The 21,618-nt window shown below is 50.6% G+C and overlaps 1 protein-coding gene across 2 annotated transcripts; it reads right to left on the bottom strand.

The window, feature by feature from the left end:
* Positions 1-767: 767 nt before the first annotated feature.
* INPP5B (inositol polyphosphate-5-phosphatase B) lies at positions 768-18,791 on the bottom strand. 2 transcript variants are annotated; one of them, XM_048968875.1, is made up of 22 exons: positions 15,998-18,791; positions 15,802-15,882; positions 15,589-15,686; positions 15,191-15,220; positions 14,497-14,607; positions 10,498-10,591; positions 9,174-9,344; positions 8,616-8,717; positions 8,113-8,227; positions 7,375-7,491; positions 6,392-6,579; positions 5,759-5,870; positions 5,491-5,600; positions 5,179-5,314; positions 4,528-4,638; positions 3,775-3,937; positions 3,384-3,619; positions 2,846-2,959; positions 2,379-2,463; positions 1,856-1,983; positions 1,516-1,627; positions 768-1,192 (listed from the first exon to the last, which is right to left on the bottom strand). In XM_048968875.1, exons 1-22 carry the CDS (start codon positions 16,051-16,053, stop codon positions 1,068-1,070), a joined length of 2,595 nt encoding a protein of 864 aa, XP_048824832.1. In that variant the 5' UTR covers positions 16,054-18,791; the 3' UTR covers positions 768-1,067. The 2 variants fall into 2 exon arrangements, with proteins under 2 accessions (XP_048824832.1, XP_048824833.1); XM_048968876.1 differs by lacking the exons at positions 14,497-14,607; positions 15,191-15,220; positions 15,589-15,686; positions 15,802-15,882; positions 15,998-18,791 and adding an exon at positions 13,797-13,899.
* Between the last annotated feature and the right edge of the window lie 2,827 nt (positions 18,792-21,618).

Raw genomic sequence — 21,618 nt, 5'->3', positions numbered from 1 at the left:
TGGAAGGGACCTCAGGGATCATGGATCTCAGGGCCACCAACCTCCCATTCAATACCAGCCCAGGCTGCCCAGGGCTCCATCATCCTGGCCTTGAACACCTCTAGGGATGGACGGGGCATCACAGCCTCTCTGGGCAGCTGTTCCAGCACCTCACCACTCTCTGTAAAGAACTTCCCCCTGATATCCAACTTCAATCTCCCCTCCCTGAACTTCAAACTATTTTCGTTGTCCTGCTGTTATCTCTCCTTTCCAAGAGTTCATTCCCTCCTGTTCGTAGGCTCCATTCAGGAACCAAAGGCTGCAATGAGGTCTCCTCATAGCCGCCTTTTCTCCAGGCTGAACGAACTCAGCTCCCTCTGCCTGTCTTCGCAGGGGAGGTGCTCCAGGCCCCTGATCATCAGACACCAGATAACAAACTGTTCCACCACTGCACGCTGAGTACTGCTGCATCTTTATGAAGAGATGAGGAATGTTGAGTAGCCCTGAACCCAGGCCCACCCCCATGAGGCAGAAGCCCGTGGTGCTGCTCAATGCTGGGCCGTCAGCCAGCAGCTGGATTTAAAACTACCCATCTTTCTGTAGCCCAGGGTCTTGTCCTTGATTGCAGTGCTACTTTGTGGTGCTGCACGCTCCCATGGGGTTACAGCGTGCTGGGGAAGGCATGGAAATGCTTATATCCTACAGTGGGTAGAGCTGCTCCGTGCCTGTAACAGGTGTGACTTAAAGCACACTTAAAACCAAGAGCCCAAAGCTGGAAAATGCACTGAGATGTTTTTATTTAAATAATAAGGACTTAAAAATTCTGTGCTTTAATACAAGTTAAATACAAGAGTAAATATCAGCTTTTATATTTTTGCTTGTCTACGTACAGCTTATTTAGATTCAATATACTTTACAGCTTATTAACAGTGACACCTGATTCTAAATGCCTGAGCTGCATTTAATAGCAAAAGATTGTATAAAATACTGTGATTTAAAAAAAAAAAAAAAAAAAAAACTGATATACTGTACATTTTTTTCTTTACAGTAGTTTCATATCTAAAAGTCAGATTAGCTGCATCTGAAAGTCACGATAAATTGTTCTCTTTCAGGAGGAACTGATGGATAAATTGCTGAGCTTTCCTCTTTTCTGTTATATCAGGCATAGGATGTCCAGGAGGAGGTCTAAGTAACAAGCCACCAAATATACTAGCTGCATTTTTAAAAGAGAGAGAGAGAAGAGAGCACCAGTCAACAGCAAGCTATTAAGGGTAATTCCACCAATCTCAATTAGTTGTAATGAGAGAGAGCCTGGTTTCAGGAGGGGTTAGATAAAGCTGATGACACACTGACCTCTCTGTGACACCATAACACTTTTTTTCTGGCTACTGCAAGGATGCAAAATCCATTTTTCTATGGATTTTAGTAACAACATACTTAAAAACAGTAGAGACCATGACTGCAATTGCTTTGGAGAAATATGTCCTACTAACTGAAAAACCCCTCTGAACAGAATGATTATTTTGCTTGCCTTACCTAGAATATTCACATCCAAATTGTTCTTCCCTGAATTTTTCAGTAGTTCTCGTAGAAATGCCATTAGATATTCAAACACATTTTTATGGCACTCTGGCAGGTTAGAGATAATCTGGGTGGAGAAAAAAAAACAACATATATTGAAGAAACAATAACTTGGGAGCTTTGTCTACCACCAACATCACACTGCCTATATATGGGAACAGCTCTTAATAACCCAAGTTCTGCATCATTTCTTTTATGATAAGATTACATTTCTCATAGCAAAATGCTGTAATTTGTCTAGAGTAAACCAGTCTACCCCCTTCCAGAAGTGGTCCCCCATTGAAGCTGGCATTACCTGGCTGCTCAGCAGGTAGTTGTTGGCACACTCCAAACAGCTGCTGTAGTACCTGTAGCAGATGACTGGCTCTGGCAGGCTTTCCAAGAAGAGCAGCAGCGCCTCTGCTACCGAGTGGTTGCTGCCAACTGGTCCAAAGGTGGTTAAGGAAGAGGTAAGCACAGCGTGGTCTATTTTGGCAGTTATGTCTGCTAAAACACTGATCTTTGCTAAGGTCTCCGAGAACTGCTGTTCACAGCTTTGAGTCAAATTGCTTGGCCCCACACAGCAAACTGTTTCCATTGGCAATTAGATACTGATGTAGTTAATCAACAACCGTGCATCAATACAACCAGGACTCAGCAGAGGCATTAGGACTGATTGCAAAGAGCAGCACATCTCAGTTACCACGAGATGATAGAGAGCAGTTTAAAAACCATGACGGAGCACAGAAGACTGATTAAACCTTTCTCAGCTTTCATCTTTTGCTTGGGCATAGTGAGCCCAAGTGAGCCCATAGTGAGACATCAGCCTGAAAGGATACGGAGGGTATCATGCATTCCTTTGTCCAAACAGTCTCGGATCTGCTCAAATTCAGACCTGAGGCCTGGTTGCTGAAATAGGTCCTCCTGCAAAGGCCATCACTGATCAGTCTCAAGGGGAAACAGAAGTTATTTGAGTAAATTAAGCTAAAATTATGAAATGGCAGGAAAAATATCCCTAGGTTGGTAGCTATCAGCACAAACCTCACCATGAGCAATTTTAGGAAGGCTATGAGACTGCAGTAAAGAGCAAAGCAAAGGGAGAGCTGCTGGTGTATGCCACACACAGACTGCATTGCCTTCACAAAACTGTGCAACTCAGGGTAATAGAATCTCTTATCTCAAAAATATTCATTTTCACTCTTTACCATCAGCCAAACATCCACACTTAGCAATGGTTGCCACCTTCCCCAAACCTTAACCGAATGCCAACAAATTATTCTGCAGCTCCAGCACAAGCACTGCCAACCTGCTGGGAAGCATTGCGGTATAAGTGATCCACCATCATCCACAGCTCTTTGGGAATTTCCAGAGGCTTTTCAGCTTGAGTAGCACTATCACTCATTTCCAGTGGCATCAGGGTCTGAGAGAGAGAGGTAAGGAGGAAAAAATGAAGAGGGAACAAAGTGAGCTAGCCAGCTTCTTGTTCAACTCTGCAAATCGCTTCACAGAGTTTACAGCTGAGAACTAGGACTTGTTAAACTGTGCAGCTGCACTCCCCAGCTTTCACAGACTGCTGTGTCAGGCACAATTGTATCATAAGCACAAACAAAAAAAGATGCTCTCAATCACACTTTGCACACACCTTTTTTCAACGTGCAAGCAGAGCAAATGGCATATTACTGTCGGTGCTGTACCCAAACAAAGCACTAAAACAAGGCGTGGAGATGTATCAGCATTTTCAGACTATGGACCAGGGGAGGGAAAGAAGGCTCTGTGGCAACAAATAAGACAATCACCTAGTTTTAATGGTGTCTGTTCAGAAGGGAAGCTTATCTTTAACTCACAAGATTCCGAATGGATTCTGCAGACATGTCTTGGATCGGTTCCCTCATGTAACACAGCGTATGAATGGGAGACCCAAAGCAACTGGGCAAGTAGTTTCCTGTTACAGACAGAAAATAATCCTTCCCCCTGTCGAGATGCAAGACCAAAATGTCTTCAAGTTTTTCTTCTCCAGAGTTCAAGTGTGTAGCTGTTGATTTATTAACAAACAGTTCCAACTCAATTGTGATCTCAGAACCTGACAGAAGATAAGAAAACAATACTGAGTTTTAAGAAAGGCATTAAACCAATCAACTTGTAAACAAGCACAGCACTCTCAAAATAGCACAAAGAACAAAGCCAACACGTTACAATAATTAGCTCATTACATGAAATGAACAGTGAGGAACTCACCTGGCAGCAGGAAGCCTTGACTAGGATTAGCCATCAGCCACTCCTTGCAGTAGGTAACCTCATCTGGTTTGCTGATAAATTCAAACTGGCAGGGCACTGGTCCATTGCGGATTGTAAACTTCTCTACCTGCAGCTGCATGTATTTGACGTCCTCAAAGTGGAACTAGAAACAAACGTCAGCCAACATCATCAGCCAACATCATCAGCCAATCCCCCCACGCCAAGCACCAGCAGCAATTCCTCCCATTGCTGCCCCATAGTTTAATCATTAAGCAGCAAGATACCCAGATTAACCCTCTTGCTCCCACATCCTGCCTCTTCCAGGATTAAAAAGGATTACACTTATTTACACACTGCAGCAGCGTGCCCTTTAAAACCAATGCTCCCCTCAAATAACCCCAGTGGAATTTGAGAACAAGGTATCTGTAAGCCTCTCGGTTACTTATCTTTTATAGTCCCCAACACACAAAGCAAATGCTGGTCTTGTGACCTTCTCCAAATCCCTCAGAATTTTACATTTTATGTTTCCAAGAACTTGCTGTTACTTGAAACTGCCCTTTTATTCTCCATCTCATAACGTGGCTGTATGTTTCAGCTCGGTAGCCTCTACTTGACTGGAACCAGACCACATGGTCCAACATCCATCTAACATAATGCTACCAGGAGAAAACACATCTAGGGTCTGGGAATGACATCTAGGGTCTGGGAATGCTTGATTTGTCCAGCAACTCACAGCAGATGAACAGACCCTACCTCTCTTTGGGAGAGGGTCACCGAGGGAATGTTGGCGTTCTCCACCTTATCCAGGGAGCGCACGATTTCCTCAAAGACCTTTCGGTAGAGCTCCTCGTTCACAACTTTCACCTGAAAAGGGCACACACAGCACTAATTTGTGTTTATGGTGCCTCTGCAGGTGAGCTATAATATGTGGGCCTGAAACACGAAGTGATTCCATTTTAGCAGTGCAATGTATTCGAAGAACAGAGCTCCTTGGAGCACTACTGCTCTGAGATCTCCTCAGGATCCAGCAGTAAAGGACCTTGCTATAACCAGCAAGAGAATCACACGGTCAGGGCTTTTGCTTATTTATTTGTTATTTATGAAGTTTGACAGCACACTCCTGGGCTGCCAGTCATGTAGTGTTCCTGCATTGCAAGCTTCTGAAGAAAATGATTAAAGAAAAAGAATATGTCTAAAAAAATACCTGCAGATACACTTTGACAGAATAACTTAAGAGAAGCATCACTTAACACAGGCTTATCTTATCATGCTCAGTATTACCCAGCCCTTGCTCCATGTGGATGCCATAAAAGTGGGGACAATCCAGCAGGAGAGCCTCCCTCCTCCACCCACACACACGACACGGTCAGGAGACTTAATTTCCCTCAGCACTGACACACTTACCCCAATATCAAACACGGAGCTAACTGGCTTATGGTCGCTGATCTTCAGAGCCATATGGCTGCGGTAGCTCAGCTGAGCAACATTCTGCCCTTTCCACAGTATCCGATCACACCAAGCTGGAACACGGCACTTCTCACTAGGACAGAGGTGAAAATTACAGCTTCCAGGCACAGTTCAGGTGGAATAACAATGCAAGGCAGAACACTGCTCTGCCAGAAACCAGAACAAGGCCCATTTCTGTATTTCTTTTCCACTTTATTTTTACTGCCTTTGAGGATAACAGGAGCGTCACATATGAAGCAATCACTGTACCTCGTGTCCCACTCATCACAGCCAGCGTCGTATTTGTATGTTGGCTGGAAAGAAATCTCTCCCTCTGTAAAGCCTTCAAAGACAGCTTTTGCATTCATTTGCCTCTTCAGCTACAGGAGAAAAAAAGAAGGAAAATGGAACGAGCTCAAGCCCAACTCCCATAGGAGCTAAAGGGGAGATGTTCAGCACTGAGAAGGCTGAGGAGTACGTGAGCAGTCCCTCATTAAGCACACTCAGCACCACCTGCAGGTGGTTGAGGCATCAGTACCTGGTCGTATTGGCAAAGCTCTGAAAATGCTTTCTCATCTACAAGCTGCTTCACTTTCGTCACATCCAGCTCCTCCAGCCGATAGTTGAGGTCACCCAACCACAAGATCACACTGCAAGAGAATGTAGACCAGAAGTCTGCACGTGGGCCCAAAGATGCTCGTGTGAGCTCCCTAATCTCCCCATGATCAGGTGGGTGTTGTGTCTGTCTTCCTGCACCACAGCACACAAGCAAGAGTTGGAACTTGAATGAGCAGCCACTTTTTCCACCTTTGCTGTTCTTAATTCCCACTCTGCATGTTTGTCACCATCTTTACACAGCTAGTGCTTTTTATATTCCTCACTAAACACCAAAACACAGTGAGGAGATTCATGTGTATTATTGCCCCTTTCCTGCTTCCTGCAGGAACTAAAACAAGGCTTGTTAGAGCATAAGTGGCCAAGTGACTTGCCAGAACCATATAGGTGACCACTATCAAAACCAGAGTTATAGAGAAGTGTTTCTGGCCTTTCCAGGCTAGCAATTAAAGCATTAGCCACCCTCCTCACATCCTGCCTAGACAACAGCCCACCACATTCACAACGCTCTGTCTTGCTTCCTGCAGTGATCCACACAACCAAACAAGAAGCATACTCGTGTTTGCTGATAGTGAGAGGTGGCAAACTGGGATTCGATTGGCAGAACTGCATCCGAGAGCAAATGTCTTTGAAGTCCTGGTTCCTCCTCTCATATTCCTCTGTGTGAGCAGCAAGGTGAGAATTCACAACGCACACACTTGTGTTGTGGAATTTAAACCTTATGGCAACACCTCCTTTGTTACCCTGAAAGAGAAATACAGCGCTCAGAAACTTTTCTGTACTCAACAGATGAATCCAGAAATGTGTTAATAGCAGCAGACAACCCAGAAGACACTGAGGCAGACCACAAATTCCAGAAGAAAAAAAGGCTGAAAAGCCAACTGATAACTGCAGGCGATAACTGCTTTGTGAATTTTAGCTCAGGTGAGGATCACACACAGCAACGGAAGGTGGCAGGCAAACACACAGAGCCCAGTTTGTAACTCAGGATTTAGCTAACACTAAAGGAAGTTCAAATCAGTAAGAGTGCTGGTCAGTTGCTTCATCAGTCCTGAAACCTGTCTAGCAACAAACTAAACCTTTCAACATAGAACGTAAAGATTTGAAAGTGGAGGAGGAAGTATGTGGCTCAGCTGGTCCAAAACACCTCTGCCAAGTTACAGCTGCAGAAATGACAGTGAAAGGACATAGACTTCATTCCAATGGAGCAGAATGGCAAGAGGCCACTAAGTCCCCCTCAGGAAAACTATAATCTGGAAGGACAGGTTTCTTGTGCTTGTGTTTCCTCACATTGATTGCCTTAGGCAAAACCACAGCCACCATCAAACCTCATGGCCTCACACAGCCCAACACATGCCATTGGGAAAAAGCTTTCAAGGTCTGTAAGGCTTTGAGAGCAGATGGTGGTTCCCTCCAGCAAACACCCTGAGCCACCACATGCATTTCTAAAGGCAGCTGCATCTTTTAGCTGGGAGAATAACCTCTACATCCGAGGAGATGGGCTGCCAGGGTTCTCCAAAGTCTGTTGTCAATTCTTACCATCCTCCCCATGATGCCAGTTCCCACAGTCTCAATTTCCACCTCAGAGATGTTCAAAGCAAGGTCTGCTTTCACATACAACAGAAGCATTATTCCCACGAGTCGCACAAGTTTCACCTGAAAAACAGATCTTGTTGCATTAAATACCAGAACAGGAGAAGGCACCTTGCCTCCCAGCCCAGAACACAGGTCAAAGTATACGCAAAGGAGAGCTGCAGGCTCATCCAACAGACCACCTGGACACACAGTTACAGGCACTCCAGCAGCACAGCACAGGAGGGAGCCAGGGAGCAATGCTGAAGTAAAGGAAGCAGAAGCCCAAAGCAAAGCCCGAGGCACAGGCAGCCCATAGAAGGAGCTTCCCTTAGACAACTGATGAGAGACAAAGCAGAAGTAAGGAGAAGGAGCCAAAACACAAGCAGTATTCCTTCCAAGATGCCTTGACAGCTCATTCAAGCATGCATACCAGGAGACAGACAGGGCAAACAATCAGATGCTTCCTATTCTCTACCCCCAAACCGGAGGAGCTCCACTAAGGCATGGCGCCCAGCTGTCCTGCCTGCCCTCTGCCTTGGCATTCTGCACAGTAACACTGCCTACGTCACCTTCTGACTGAGCAAAAGCCTGCAGACAATGCCCCTCTGAAAGACACAGCGATTGAAAACAGGAGAACAAGGTGAAAAGAGGCCCGACTGGAAAACGATTCCACACTCGAACCTCCCCAGAAGTCACATTTACCTTTGCATACTTGGCGTCTGGGTGAAGGCTATCAGTTACAGCTTTAAACCATTCTTCTTCCTTCGGTGTGTCATTGAAAAAGAAGGCTTCTTTACTCAGATCAAGCTCCTGGAAACTGCATTAGAGGAAGGAACCCGTGGATGCACACACTTGTTTATAACTCCAGCCCTTTCCTCCAGGAAAGAACTAAAACAGTTTATGCTCTAAATTATAACTGAATTTGAATGTTCAGATATGCTCATTTCAGAGGTATGTTAAATGTAAAGCTAAGTTATATTGAACCACATTAAAGATGATGTAAAACTGCAGTGCCAAAGAGCCCAACCACCAGAACAACAGCCCTTCCAGGCTATGCACACACACACACTCTGAAGCAGTGCAGCAGAGTAAGGCAATGCAAACATTCCTCAGCTGTCCTGGCTGAACACCTCCATGCTATGCCTTCACAAGCAAAGCAACCCAGGGCTGAGGTTTGGAGAGAAGAACAGGAGGGAGGCACTCACCCAACACAGTAAATGTCTGGAGGTGCAGAATCACATCTCAGCCAAGGCTGGAGGCTTTCTTTGGGGGACTGACCATTCACATTGTAAGTCCCAACAAAAAACCTGCAAAGAAATTCACTTTTGCTAAATCCCAGAGCTGCAAATATCACTATTATTAACCCAAGTAATTACTAATTATTTAGGAGTAACTTGTTTCCAGAGGGACGTTAAGACAACGTGGCAGAGCTTAAATTCCTACAGTAGCACCTTTATGTGCCTGTTTTCCAGAAACACACACATTTTTTGCATACAGTATAAAAACACATTGATTGAGCTGTGCAGGAGCAGTCTGAAATGACAAATTCATTGCATCACCAGCACAGGTGGATCTTGACCACAGAAAAGTTTTTGCTCATCATTAGATTATTCCTCCTAAGCTCTTAGGAGCTCATTAGAACAGCAGCAATGTTAAACAGTGACCTGAAGCAGTGAGAGAGATGGCAGGGCTGCATGGAACCAATGCACCTCCAGGCACAGAAATCCTCTCATCCCACTTCCAAAATCAAGACTGATCATTACCTGAAGTTCTGGATGTACGTGTAGGAATCCTCCCTTTGCACAAGCTCAGATTTGACAATAGTATCTCGTAGCCCAAACTTTGATTCTGCTAAGACTGAAGCCATGTTTGAGACCATCATGCTGGAGGACTGCACCATTTCTGTTGTCACCTCTGGTTTGAGTTTGCTTTGCCTGCAAGCAAATGCAGAACTGTGAGATGAAGCACAGGATAAGCACACACCCTGACCAACTTCGTTCTGCTGCTGAGGACGCGATCCAAATCTTCCTCTCTGTTTCACCAGCCAGTGCTCAGAATGAGCAGACAAGAGTGAAACGAGTGCTTCTGATGACAGCTCAGAGCTTCTCTAGATAAAACCAGTTTAACCAACTGAAAGAACAAATCCTTCTGGCTCACCCAGTGCAGCCTGTCGGGTCAGGGCTGATTTTGCCCGCCTGGATGTTGATATAGAACCATACACATTTCCTGCTCCTTGGAACAGGCAGATGCCAATCGCCCTCTGCTCAACCCTTCAGATGACAGTAGAAGAATGCAAAACTGTTTTTGTAGCAGAAAAGTCCCATTTCTGTCTAGTAAGGAGGCAGCAAGGGGTGGGTGGGGGGTTTTGTTTAGTGTCTTGTGGCTCTGTGAGTTACTGCAAGCTCCTTTTGACACAGCTCAGGAGTTCCCACAAGCAAGCATATGATATAAATGTAAGGTCAACAACCTGCACGTGAATGCCAAGGATGGCACAGAGATGGACTTTGAAGGATATGCAGCAAGGTCCACAAAGTCCTGGGAACTGAAAAATGAAACTCTTAACATTCTAGGAGTGCATCTATGAGATGGGGTGGCCCTAAGCCAAAGCTCTCTGCATTCAAAACAAACAACAGCAGCCAGTCCTGTCCCACTACACAGCAAAATATGCCCAAATAGGGGGACTGGCAGGACTGGCTCCAAGAGGCAGCGCAGAAATTCCCACTCCAGTTTTGATAGCATGCTGATGCTGGACTTCATTTTTCCTCTCTTAAATAGGATCTTAGGGTTCTCTTCTCAAGAAGCCGCTCTAGATCCTGGTACCTGTGGTGAGTGCTAGCAGATAGAAGCAGATTGGTGCCCTGCTCAGACACATTGGGACCACAGAGACCAAGTTCCTCCTCTTGCTTTCCAGATGAAAACCAGGAAACCAGATAGCAAGCACTCTGCAATTTCTCCTTCTTCCTCTCAACACCAGAAAACCATCAGCTTGCCCACTGCAGCTCGTTCCTGCTACCCACCATTCCACCGAAGCACCCAGAAAAGAATCGCTTTGAATGTGATTCAAGTGAAGTCAGACAGAATCCATACCTGGGAGCACCCCTGTCAGTGCTGTCCTGGCTCCAGCCTGGATTGACTGCAAGCTTCTTTCCATTCTGCTTGATGCCTTCAGAGCCAACCGCTTCTGGAAAGAAAAGAAAGTTTCACGTGAAACACAAAGGGGCGTTTAACTTAGCAACCACAGGCAAACAGAAGGGAAACCAACGTAGCTTAGGTCTGTACAGAGAACCAAAGCACCTCGGTTATCTTGGGATCTGTCACTTATCTGATGGGCTGGTGGGGCACAGCAATAGGCAGGAGGGACACACAGCATGGCACAGGGCTGAAGAGCTGCCCACCCCCCTGGGCTTTATCCCAGGCATGCAGAAAGCTGCACGGATAATAAGCTTTCCTTTTCTGAAGCAAGACAGGAAGTACAAGGAAAGGAAGAAGAAAATAAAAAGCACACTGCTATTTAAAGGCTTTCTGCTTGTCTGCAGCAGCACAGCAAAGCACGGGAGCCCCTCCTGCAAAGCAGTGCAGTACAGCCCCTGTGCAAACCCACCACACTGCAGCAGAAACAGTGCCTCAATGCAAATCACGCTCCCTAAAAAAGAAAACAACAGGGCAGACCCTATGCAAATGCAATTAGATTCAGGTACAACAGTAATTATGTGGCACTTTGTTAGCAAAATTTAGAGAGCCTGCAGCGCTTGTTTCAGCCACGACATTCTGCTCCTACAAGGGGCAAAACAGAGAATTTTGCATTGCTTTTCCATATGTCCACGCACAGAAGGCAATCTCAGGGCTACGACACGTGGCACACAAATCTGAAGATGACACAGAAGATGCTCTTCAGCTCATAAGGTTCCATTCATTCAGCTGAGCACAGCTGAGATAACTGATTAAGTATTATTGCTGCTGTAGTGCATCCTCCGGGGCACGAGCAGATCCTACAGACAGAACTCTGAGTACTCTGAGTATAAACACATCGACAAGAAGGGGTCGCATTCACAGCCTGGAAAACCTCTTCTGCCCAAAGAGCCCTCTGAGAAGAAAGGCTGTCTAAGAGGATTAATCAGTGGCTGCTTCCACGAGCACATGATTCAAACCTCATTACGGATCACACACAGCCCACAGTGCTGAGCAGGAGCAGACTTGGATAAGACAAAACCTCCACCAGCAGCACAGCGCTCCCTCAGAGCCCATCCAACCCAAAGTGCCCCCGTTGTGTGCGCTGGGATGGAGCCGTGTGTGTTCTCTGCAGGCATTAAGCACTGATTCAGAGCTGCCTGAGCCCCTGCAGTGCTCCTGATAAGCACCACACTGTGCATCTCGCCAGTGATGTGAACCAACTCGAACTTTGGCAGTAAAGGGAGCAGGAATTGAACTGCTGCTGCTTTTGGAGCGGGGAGCAGAAGTTTGGGCTCTATTTAGACAACGCTGGGCAGCATGGGAGATGTCTGGCTGCTGTGTGCTGTGCAGCACTGTGTGACACAAAGATCATGGCCACGCGTCACACCTTCATGTTTGAACCTCATTAACAGCAATAACTTTTGTGTCGCATTCTTCTAAGGAAGAGATTAGCCCTGGAAATGGGCTGTTTCCTTCAGATAAGTTTGTATCTAACTAGAAGGGGTCCATCATTTGGCAACCCAACGTTGAATATTTTAGCAATGCACAACCTCATGTAATCCCTGAGGGGGGCACAGAACCAACGAGAACCAGGGATAAGAGAGCAGCAGAACACAGACAGCCTGACCCAGGATTTGCAGTTAGAAGGGACTTCAGAGGCAACAAAGACTTGCTGTGAAAAGCATGCAGCAACATTCCAACACCATTCTACAGCAGCAAGGTGTATCCTACCTTCAGATAAAGCCAGACCCAGCTCAGCACCCAGAAGGGAGAACTACCTGTGCCATGCATTGCCTGCAGCAGCGCATCCAGCCCACCCCTCCCTGCACAGGAGCACACAGGCTGAGTCTGCACACACACACAGGGCTCTAGACAAGGGGCCTAACTCAAATTGGGAACAACGACCACAGAAGTTAAAGCCCATTAAAATCCCTTCCCAGATCCCCTGATGCATTCACCAGCCTTAATCCACACAAGACAGAAGGCACCAGTAGTGCTCTATCAGCAAATGGCAGCATTTGCACACTATTTAAATGTGCTTTTGCATATGGGAGTCTCTTGCTCAGTGCTCATGATCCCGTAACGACAGGAGATATTATGGGAAACAGCAGAGAAACCCTCACTCTGTATTACTTGCTGTCCCCAGAGACCTTGTGTGAAGGTGCTTTCTTCTTCTAAGAGGGAATAAAAGTAAAGAGAGATCCCTGAACAACTCAGCCTGAAGAAACACACAACAAAACCTTGAGAAGGCGATTTTGTCACAGCTCAGAGGCAGAGTTTCATAGGAGAGCTGCTTCCCAACAAGCTCACAATGCAAAGGGCATTGCTGCGCTCCAGGTGCAACAAAAACATCCCAGCACAGCACCCGGCTCCAGTGCAGCTCAGTGCTTTTCCTCCTAAGCACACGTCCAGGTCCTTCCCAGTTGCTCTGAAGCCCTGTGTTAAACAGCACAGCTGGACAGATGTTCCCCCATCCAAAGCTCAGTGCATTTTGTGCCGCTGTCTCACGTCTGAATTGCAGAATTCACCTCTTCCCGGCAGAGAACAGAGAGGAGGAATGGCAGCAACAGCCCAGCCAAAGGCAGGTAAAACAGAAATGGATTGACCTCTATTTTGAACGCCACGCCGAGTCGCCGGCGTCGCTCTGCTCTTTGCGCTTTCTCACTCGCTCCCTTCGCACAGCAGCAGCTCCTGGGAGCAGGAGGGGAAAAGGCGAACAGCAAAGCACGGCACGGCACAACACGGGGCGGCCCCACAGCCGGGCCGAGAACAGCTGAAAGGTCGCAGCCACAGCACATGAAAACCGACACCGGATTCACCATCGAGGAAAGCGCAGCCCGGAATCCAGGCCAGCAACGCGGCCCTCGGGGTCCCACCGCTGCCGATCTCCCCCCGCCGTGCCCAGGAGCGCGGGCTGAGCCGCTGCTGCTCGGAGCGAACCCTCCGCCCCTCACCGCAGCCCTCGGGGCAGCACGGAGAGCTTCCACGGCATGGAGCGGACACCGTGTCCTCCCCAAAGCACGACCACGCACTAAGCAAGCGCCCGGACCCCTCCTGACCCTCCGTCCCTCAAACCATCAGGCTCCCATCGCTCGGACCCAACGTCAGTGCGGATTGAGCACCGCCACCGGCCCGAGCGCGGCGGCTCCGACGGGACGGGACGGACCTCGAATCCCGGCCCCAGCACTTCCCTGCGGTCCCCTCTAAGCGCTCACCTTGGCGGGGCCGCCCGCCCGCCGACATCGCGGCACCCGGCCGCCCCGGTCCCGCTCCGCCCCGGCCCCGCTCCGCCTCGCTCCGCCCGCCGGAGGACGGCTGTCCGTCCCTCCCGCCCCACGCAGGAGCCGGGGCCGGCCCTGAGGCCCTGACCGCAGCACGAAGTCTTTGGGACAGCAGCAGCGTGCAGCGGGCTTTCATCCCCCCAAAAAAGAAACCCAGAGGGAGCCGTGATGGGAAGAGCACCGGGTTGCTGCCGGTACCGAGGAAATGAGAGCACAGGGCGAGCACAGAGTGTGGGAGGAGACAGCTTTCTGCTTGTGGTCTCCCGGAATACACAGAGCAAATCTCTGTTTGACCTTCTGACTGCACAGCACGCAGGTGTGTATCACAGCACTGCCTCCACGTGCTGCTCCCTTCTGCTGAGCCCCCTGGTGCTGCAGAACGGTGACACAAAGCATCGCTGCTGTGCGTGAGGTTCAGCAGTGAGCACAAATGCAGCCTGGGCTCCTGCATCCCTACCACTGAGCACACAGAATCACACAATGGCCAGGGTTGGAAGGGACCTCAAGGATCACGAATCTCCAACCCCCCTGCCACATGCAGGGCCACCAACCTCCCCATTTAATGCTAGACCAGGCAGCCCAGGGCCCCATCCAACCTGGCCTTGAACACCTCCAGGAAGGTGTTCACACGTACCTGTGCTGCACTTGCTGACCTCCTGCAGGAACGTGCGGGTGTGTGAACCAAAAGGCAGCTGCACTGTGAGCCCATCGCCTTGGGAGCGGATCCGAACGGTCACATCTGAACCTGTGACACCAGGAGGAGGAGAAGAACATGCATCAGTGCTGCCCGTTGCTCAGGAACAGCCCCATCTCTGCTCCCTGCAGCTAAGCATGCCTCTGCAGGCTTTCATCAGCAGGTTTGCCCAGGTCTTACCATTTCACTTTCACATTTTGCGTGAGGATGTAATTAAAGAAATGCAAAAATCACTCTCTGAAATATGTTTTGTTCTGGGAACGCAATGGAAACAGGGATGGGTACCCTGGGAGGAGCACAGGATGCTGCCAGGCTGCACGAGGGGGGGGGTGGTCAGAAAGACCCAGACTCAGCTGGAACTGGATTTGGCAAGGGGCACAAAGAAGGATAAGATGGGTTTCAATAGGTACAGCAACTGGGAAAGGAAAGTCCAGGAGGGTGCACCACCCCTTAATGAGCAACAAAGCCAGGCTGGTGACAACAGACCAGGAGAAGGCTGGCTGGGCTGTGGGTGTCCTGGGCTGCAGAGTTGGACCAGATGTCCTTCAAGGGTCCCTTTCAACTCAAACCATTCTGTGATTCTATGATTCAGTGGCTGCAGCAGCACAGGCATAACAGCAACAGCAAAACTCACCAATGACGTGAAGGTCACCATCAGGTATCACTGCAAACAAAACAAAAGTGCCATTACAAAGATGAGTGACAGGATTGTAGCATTTGATTTAACGCTTTGAGGTTGGATTACTGAGCACAGCCTTCAGATTTTGTCTATCTGCTCCCTGAAGGCACAGGGGTGGGCAGTGCAGCCCTGCAGGAGCCCAGAATGCTGCTCTGGATTGCAGGATTGATAAAGCAGAGCCCTTCAGCTGGGCCATAAGATGCATCAGTTTCACCAAGGATTACAAACTGATGAGAAAACGTGATGGGCTGAGTAGATCCCAAAGCACAGCAAGTAAACAACAAAATACAGACTCCACATCCCTCCATCACCTCCTCTGGAGGTGGCCACTGAGCCCCAAAGCGTGTGAATACCTTCTTCCACTGCAAACCCCTCTGAGATGGGGATAACCCTCTCCAGCCACACGTCCTCCGCAGCGATGGCCATCCGCCGGTGGGTGTAAACGTAGATCCTGCGAACACGGAGCAAAGGCGGAGGGAATGGCCTCGATCCGGGCAGATCCCACCCCACACAAATCCCTCCCCCTCCCCAAGCACAAGCCCGCTTTGCCCCATCTCGGCACCCACGCGTGCTGCCCGCCGCGCTCCACCAGGCCCAGCAGCCGGCTCTCCACGCTCTGCCCCGCAGCCACGGCTCCTTGCACGGCGTGCGGCGTGGGTCAAGGAACGGCAAACCGAGATGGGAGTCGAGGGGTCAGAAAGGGAAGAGAAAAAGAGCGAACTCGCCAGCCCTTCACAGGACGCGCACGGGGCAAAGGATATGATTCGACACGTCGCCCCATCGAGAAGCGTCTCCTGGATGGCCACCGACTGGTCCATCCTCCGGGCCGGCGGTCAGCGTGGAGCTCGGGGGGACCGGGATGGGGGTCGGGACGGGGATGGGGGTCGGGTCCGCGATGCGGCCGCGCTCGGTGTCGCCGTTGCCGGGAGCCGCCGCCGCCCCGTCGCCCCTCTCCCCGCCCCGCGCTCCCGGCCTGCCCCAGGGCTCCTTTAACCCTTCGGCTCCGGCCACAGGGACGGAGCTGCGCCGGTGCGGCCCCGCGAGGATCTCCGGGCTTCGGCAGCCGCTGCTGGCGCTCCTCACCGCGGCCGGAACCGCCGCCCTCCGCCCGGACAGAGGCTCGCAAAGCGCCAGGAAGCGACCGAGCATCATTTCCCTCTCCGCTGGATGGGACCGGGAAGGATTTTTAAACGGGATGCTGCTTGGTTAATGGGGCGGAGAGCCGGGAGAGCGGCGAGAAAGGCTGAGCAGAAGCGGAGTACGGGCGAGGGGGGGGCACGGAGCGTCCTCAGGCTGAGGGTACTGCGTGTACAGAGCCGGGCCTGCGGCAATGCAGAGCCGCTAACTTCCTACTGCCATCAGGAAGGGCTCTTGTTTGCGGTAGCACCTGGAATGTTTTGTTAAATGTCGTGACCCAGCTGACTTCCGAGCTTTAATTATGCAAAGAACTGGTGCAAAGGGTGAAAGCAGGTGCTGGGAAATGTCAGCAGGCGCTGACGTGCCCAACAGGGGAGCTCTGTGAGTCAGCTCTTTCCGCTGTAAGTAACAGCAAAAGTCGGGCAGATACGGAAAAAGCAGCAGCCCGTGCTTTCTGCTCCCTTATCGGCAATGGTGCTGAGCAGATAAAAGACTGCAAAGAGGAAATGAAAGGAGAACAGTGAGAAATATCAGCTACAAACTCCAGAGCGCTCCTGCAAGAAACGTGGTTCTGCGAGTCGGTTCTGAAACAGGAATATCCAAGAGCTCCGTCCTGTTGTCACTTTCTGCTGATACATTGATGTGACAACACAGCCCAGGCTGTGGCATGGCTTTGGTGCAGCATCACTGCAGCGTGGAGGGGCTGGTGATGGCTGCACACTGCCTGCCCTCAGCCCCACATCCACTGCGTGGAGCTCCCAGCAAAGCCATCCTTCCTGCTGCTGTCCCAGCACAGCCCTATGGCTGGGATTCCCTTCCCATCGCATCCATCGAGCTGAGCTGTGCCCAAAGCAGCCTGACATCGAGCCAAGGGACTGATGCTTCTTTATTATTGTTATTATTTTATTATTTTCTTTAAAGAGAACAGGAAGAGGACAGAATGTGTTTATGCAGTGGCACCACAGAGCCGTTACCAGCTGCCTGTGATGCAGGAACAGGCTGGGAGCACAGGGACCAGCTCCTGTTACAGACTCACATTCATGTCTCTGCCCTACTTTTACCCATAGAGAATCACAGATATGAAACAGGAGGTCTAACACAACGCTTCTCAGCCCCATTTCCCTTCCCAAGATCTGGAGACAAAACAGCACAGCCTACTGGGACAGGAGGTATTATTTAGAAACTAAGTGGGTGTTCAGACAGCTGCGAACAGGTTGTAACTACATTGTGTAAGCTGTGCCTTGGGTCAAGGCAGAGGTTCCTGGGTTCCAAGCTGGCTCAGCACCCTCTCACTCCTATACCTGAGGTCTCTCCTTCCAGCATCCACCATCCCTGCAGTACAGAGGTGCAATGCTGCAGCTCACAGCTCCTGGAGATGACGTGTAATGGGGATCACCTGCATGGGGGGAGAAGTCACCATCTACAAACTCCAGGGATCTACAAGCATGGGGATGCAACAGAGGGTGTTTGATAGTGACCTCAGCTGAAATCAAGGAGGGGAAAGGCTGCAGGTCTGCTGTTTACCCATGTAGGGGAGTGGAGGCCTTGCAGCTCAGGAGGAGGGCTGCCCCCCACACCAGGAGCTGCAGCAGTGGGGACACAGCCACCTGCCCAGCACCGTTCACATGAACTTTGCCATCCAGCTTCAGGCAGCTGCCATTCATGGTGGCGGGGCAGCACTCCTGGAAGCAGGCAGCCTTCACCCCCTGGGCACAGACAGGCTTGGCAGCCTTGCAGGCTTTGCTGCATCCTGCCACGTAATTGAAGCCCGTCTTCTTCATCTGGAAGGAGGAGAGAGATTCATCTGCTGGTCCTGCTCAGCCTCTGGCATTTGCATTGAGGGGATGCACACAGACTGCAGCACATCCCCCCTGTCCTGTCCCAGCCATACCTCGCAGAAATCATGCCCAACAAAGCATCTAGTCGTGCTCTTCTTGCCTTTGAAGCATCCATCCCCATGGCAGGAGAACGCTGCGCAGATTTTCCCCTGCAAGACAAGACCAGAGGAGACCTGTGCAAGTGTGGTGCAGGCAGCAGGTTGCCCAGGGCCAGATCTGGACCTTGGGCAGCCCTTCCTTCCACAGTGCCCTCCCAAACCTCCACTGCATCTCAGCATTTGCCATCATCTGTCTCCGGCATTTCACACTCAGAGATAAGAGACAGCTCCCATCTGCCACTGCAGGAAACCTCACTGCAATGCCACCACAAGTTTCAAACCTCCTTTTCCTTCCTCTCAGTGAGGCTGGGCAGAGATAAAGCTCTTTCCAGCCCATCACTTGGGTGCCCCAGCATCACCCCACCCCTTCTGTGGCTCAAAGAGACTCTGTGCCACAGCCAGCTCGGGCTGCTTGGAGCAATGCAGATGCTGTGCTTAGCACCCTTACATCTCCATCCTTGCAAAGCTCATTAAGGATTTGCTCCCCTTTCGAGGTGGCTTTTGCACAGAGATCACATCGGGTACCTACGTTTCGTGGGGGGGGCCGCGGGGTCGTGGTGGTGGTGATGGTGGTCGTGGGTGGCACGGTGGTGGGGGGCAGATCACCTGTGGGCACAGAGGAGCCCTGAGGACACAGCCCACGTGTGGCCTCCTTGGGGCAGAGGAACTGCAGCCATGCAGCCAGCCCAACACGATGGGTCTGCACACCCATTTCTCTCGCATGCAGTGGGATAAACCACGGAGCAGTTACCATAGGAGCTCGCATTGAGCTGCAGGCAGAGTGAGGTGTTGCAGCACTCCAGGGTGCACTGCTGTAGGGCCATGCTGCCATTGGTCCTGCATGGCTCTGCCCTGCACACACTGCTGCACCTGGCAGTGTAGTTCGTGCTGGAGAAACGATAAAGCTGCAACAGCAGAGCCAAAGGGAAAAAACAAACAAACACTAGAAGTGTGAAAAGAGGCAATTACAGAGGAACAAAAATAATGGACAGACTGTGAGAGAGGCAAAGGAAAATCAGGTGTTGTGCTCACAGCCACTGTAAGCTCCGTACCTCACACAAGGTCTCATTGTGGCAGGTGGCCGTCGTGTTCCTGTGGGCTTCATCCTGGTAGCACCTCTCCCCGAAGCACTGGAAGCTCTGACAGCTGAACTGGGGGGAGGACGTGCCAGGGGTCACAGCGCAGCAGAGCTTCTGCATGGCCAGCGTCCCCCTCCCCTCTCCTTACCAGGGTTTGTTCTGTAAGGTTCACAGAGGCGTTGGCAGCCACTGAAGCCTGGTCGATGGCCACCAGGGTGGTGGTGGTGGTCACTGAGGTGTGGTTGGAGGCAGCCATTGAGGAACTGGTGGCAGACATCGAGGTCTGCTTGGTGGCCACCAATGCCTGGTTGGAGGTGGCCACTGAGGCACTGGTGGTAGCCAATGAGCTCTGCTTGGTGGCCACCAATGCCTGGTTGGTGACAACCACTGAGGTGTTGACAGCAGCCACCAAGGTCTGCTTGGTGGCCACGGAAGCTTTGGTGGCAGCCACCGAGGCGTGGTTGGTGGCTGTTATGGACATGTTGACCACTTTGCGCCCTGAAAAACACAAAGTTCCCCCTTGGTGAAGGAAATAGCATCCATGTGCTTAACAAGTTGTGGTTCCCTATCCCAAACAAAAGCAAAGATTTGTTTGCAACCAGCAGTGAGGAGCCTGCCCAGCAGGTCAGAGATAATCACTGATTATGGAAATGTTACAGCAGCTTCTCCCTTCCCCTTCAAGGCACACTGTATAGGAGATTACAGCCATTTCTGGGGTCAAAACCCCAAGAAAAGTTTCTTTTGCACAGCTCTGTCTGATAGCTTACAGCCAAGAGAGGACAGGGACATTGTCCCATCACACCAAGTTGCCTTTGCCCCATTCCCAAGAGGATCCTCTCCTGTGCACTCACCTGCTATGGCCAGAGGGCCCTGGGTGCAGAAGTGCAGAGCCAAGACAGAGAGCAGCAGGCCTGAAACAGAGCAGAGACAACTGGGACCATCAAAGGCCAAGTTCAGCTCTGGCAGCCTCTGTGTTGGTGGGTTGGTTGGTCTGTGGGGTACCAGCTCTGGGATGGACTCTGCTCAGAGCACACATTACCTTGAGCAGGGAGGAGCTGCCGGTGAGCTGCCATCGTCCCCACCAGCAACCTCAGCTGGGACCTGGCAGACAGATGCAATCAGAATCAGCTCATCACCCAGAAGTTATCCTTCTGGTTTGGCATCAGGGACCAAGAGCCAGGCCCTTCCAGTCTGGGTTGCAGCAGCAGAAGGCTGAACAAGGACTGAGGAACCCTGGAAGCACTTCTCCCCATGGGCTCAGCCCAGCCCTGCCAAACAGGAGCCCCCCAGGAGGCCACATGCTGCTGTTGGTGTGGTAACCCTCCACCCTCGTGTAACACAGAGCTCTGAGAGGCACCAGCTTGGCACCACACACAGCAAACTGCTGATGCTGTTGTAAATGAAGAAGCTGCCCAGCTCAGGATGGAGGCACACACATCCCTGTTGCATGGAATTCTGAATCCAGTCGTCTGCATTGCTTCCCAACGCTGATCCCTGCACTGCTCACACTGTGGGTGGGGAAGTTCTACCTCCTCAGGTGTTTCCTGAGATACACTACTCTCCATTGAATGAAAGCAGACGTTTTCCTTGCAAAATCTTTGCCAATTCAAGATAGGAAACAGCGGAGATAACTCCAAACAAGTTCCAAGGCTGTTTTCTGAATACTCCCCTTCTGCCTTAGCATTTAAGCTCAGATAGCATTCCTAGGGCACTCTTTCAGAGTGACAGAAAACAACACAGGCTGGAGTTTGTCACCTCCCAGAGCAGGGCAGCCCCCCCACCCAGAGCAGGTTAGGAGAGCTCTTACAGAGGAGGGTAGAGCTCCAGCACAGCCAGGCTCACCTCCACAACAGGCTGAGGTCAAACCAGAAAAGGCTCACCCTGAAACAAGCTTCTCCCCCCAAGCAGGGAAAGGAATCTGCTCACAGACTCACCCTGTGTCCGTGCCCTGAAAGCCCTTGCGTGCCAGAGGAAGCCTGCAGCTGCTGCAAGAGATGGAGAGCCTCTGAGCACTGAGCAGCTGCAGTGCCTGCAGCACAGCTCACACCCTGGTGCCAGTGAGCCCCAGCCTGCCAACCAGCAGCTGCACAAACCGTCACCCAGGGAGAAGGGTTTGTTACCTGCAGCTCTGCTGGATTTGGAGATGCAAACGTCTGTGTGCAGCAAAAAACAGAGGAAGGGATTTTTGAGGCTAGAGGTGTCACACCAGAACATCTATACTGAAATGAAAG

Source organism: Lagopus muta, chromosome 23 (assembly GCF_023343835.1).
Source record: "Lagopus muta isolate bLagMut1 chromosome 23, bLagMut1 primary, whole genome shotgun sequence".
NCBI classification, from domain to species: Eukaryota; Metazoa; Chordata; class Aves; order Galliformes; family Phasianidae; genus Lagopus; species Lagopus muta.
This window is presented reverse-complemented; position numbering and strand designations above follow the sequence as displayed.

Excerpts from the sequence above, each read along its gene's own strand:
- INPP5B (XM_048968875.1), bottom strand. The coding sequence starts at position 16,053 with ATGGACCAGTCGGTGGCCATCCAGGAGACGCTTCTCGATGGGGCGACG. Across the intron at positions 8,228-8,615 it reads CCAGACATTTACTGTGTTGG|TTTCCAGGAGCTTGATCTGA; the intron begins GTGAGTGCCTCC and ends CCTCTAATGCAG. Across the intron at positions 5,601-5,758 it reads AGCTTTGCCAATACGACCAG|CTGAAGAGGCAAATGAATGC; the intron begins GTACTGATGCCT and ends TTTCTCCTGTAG.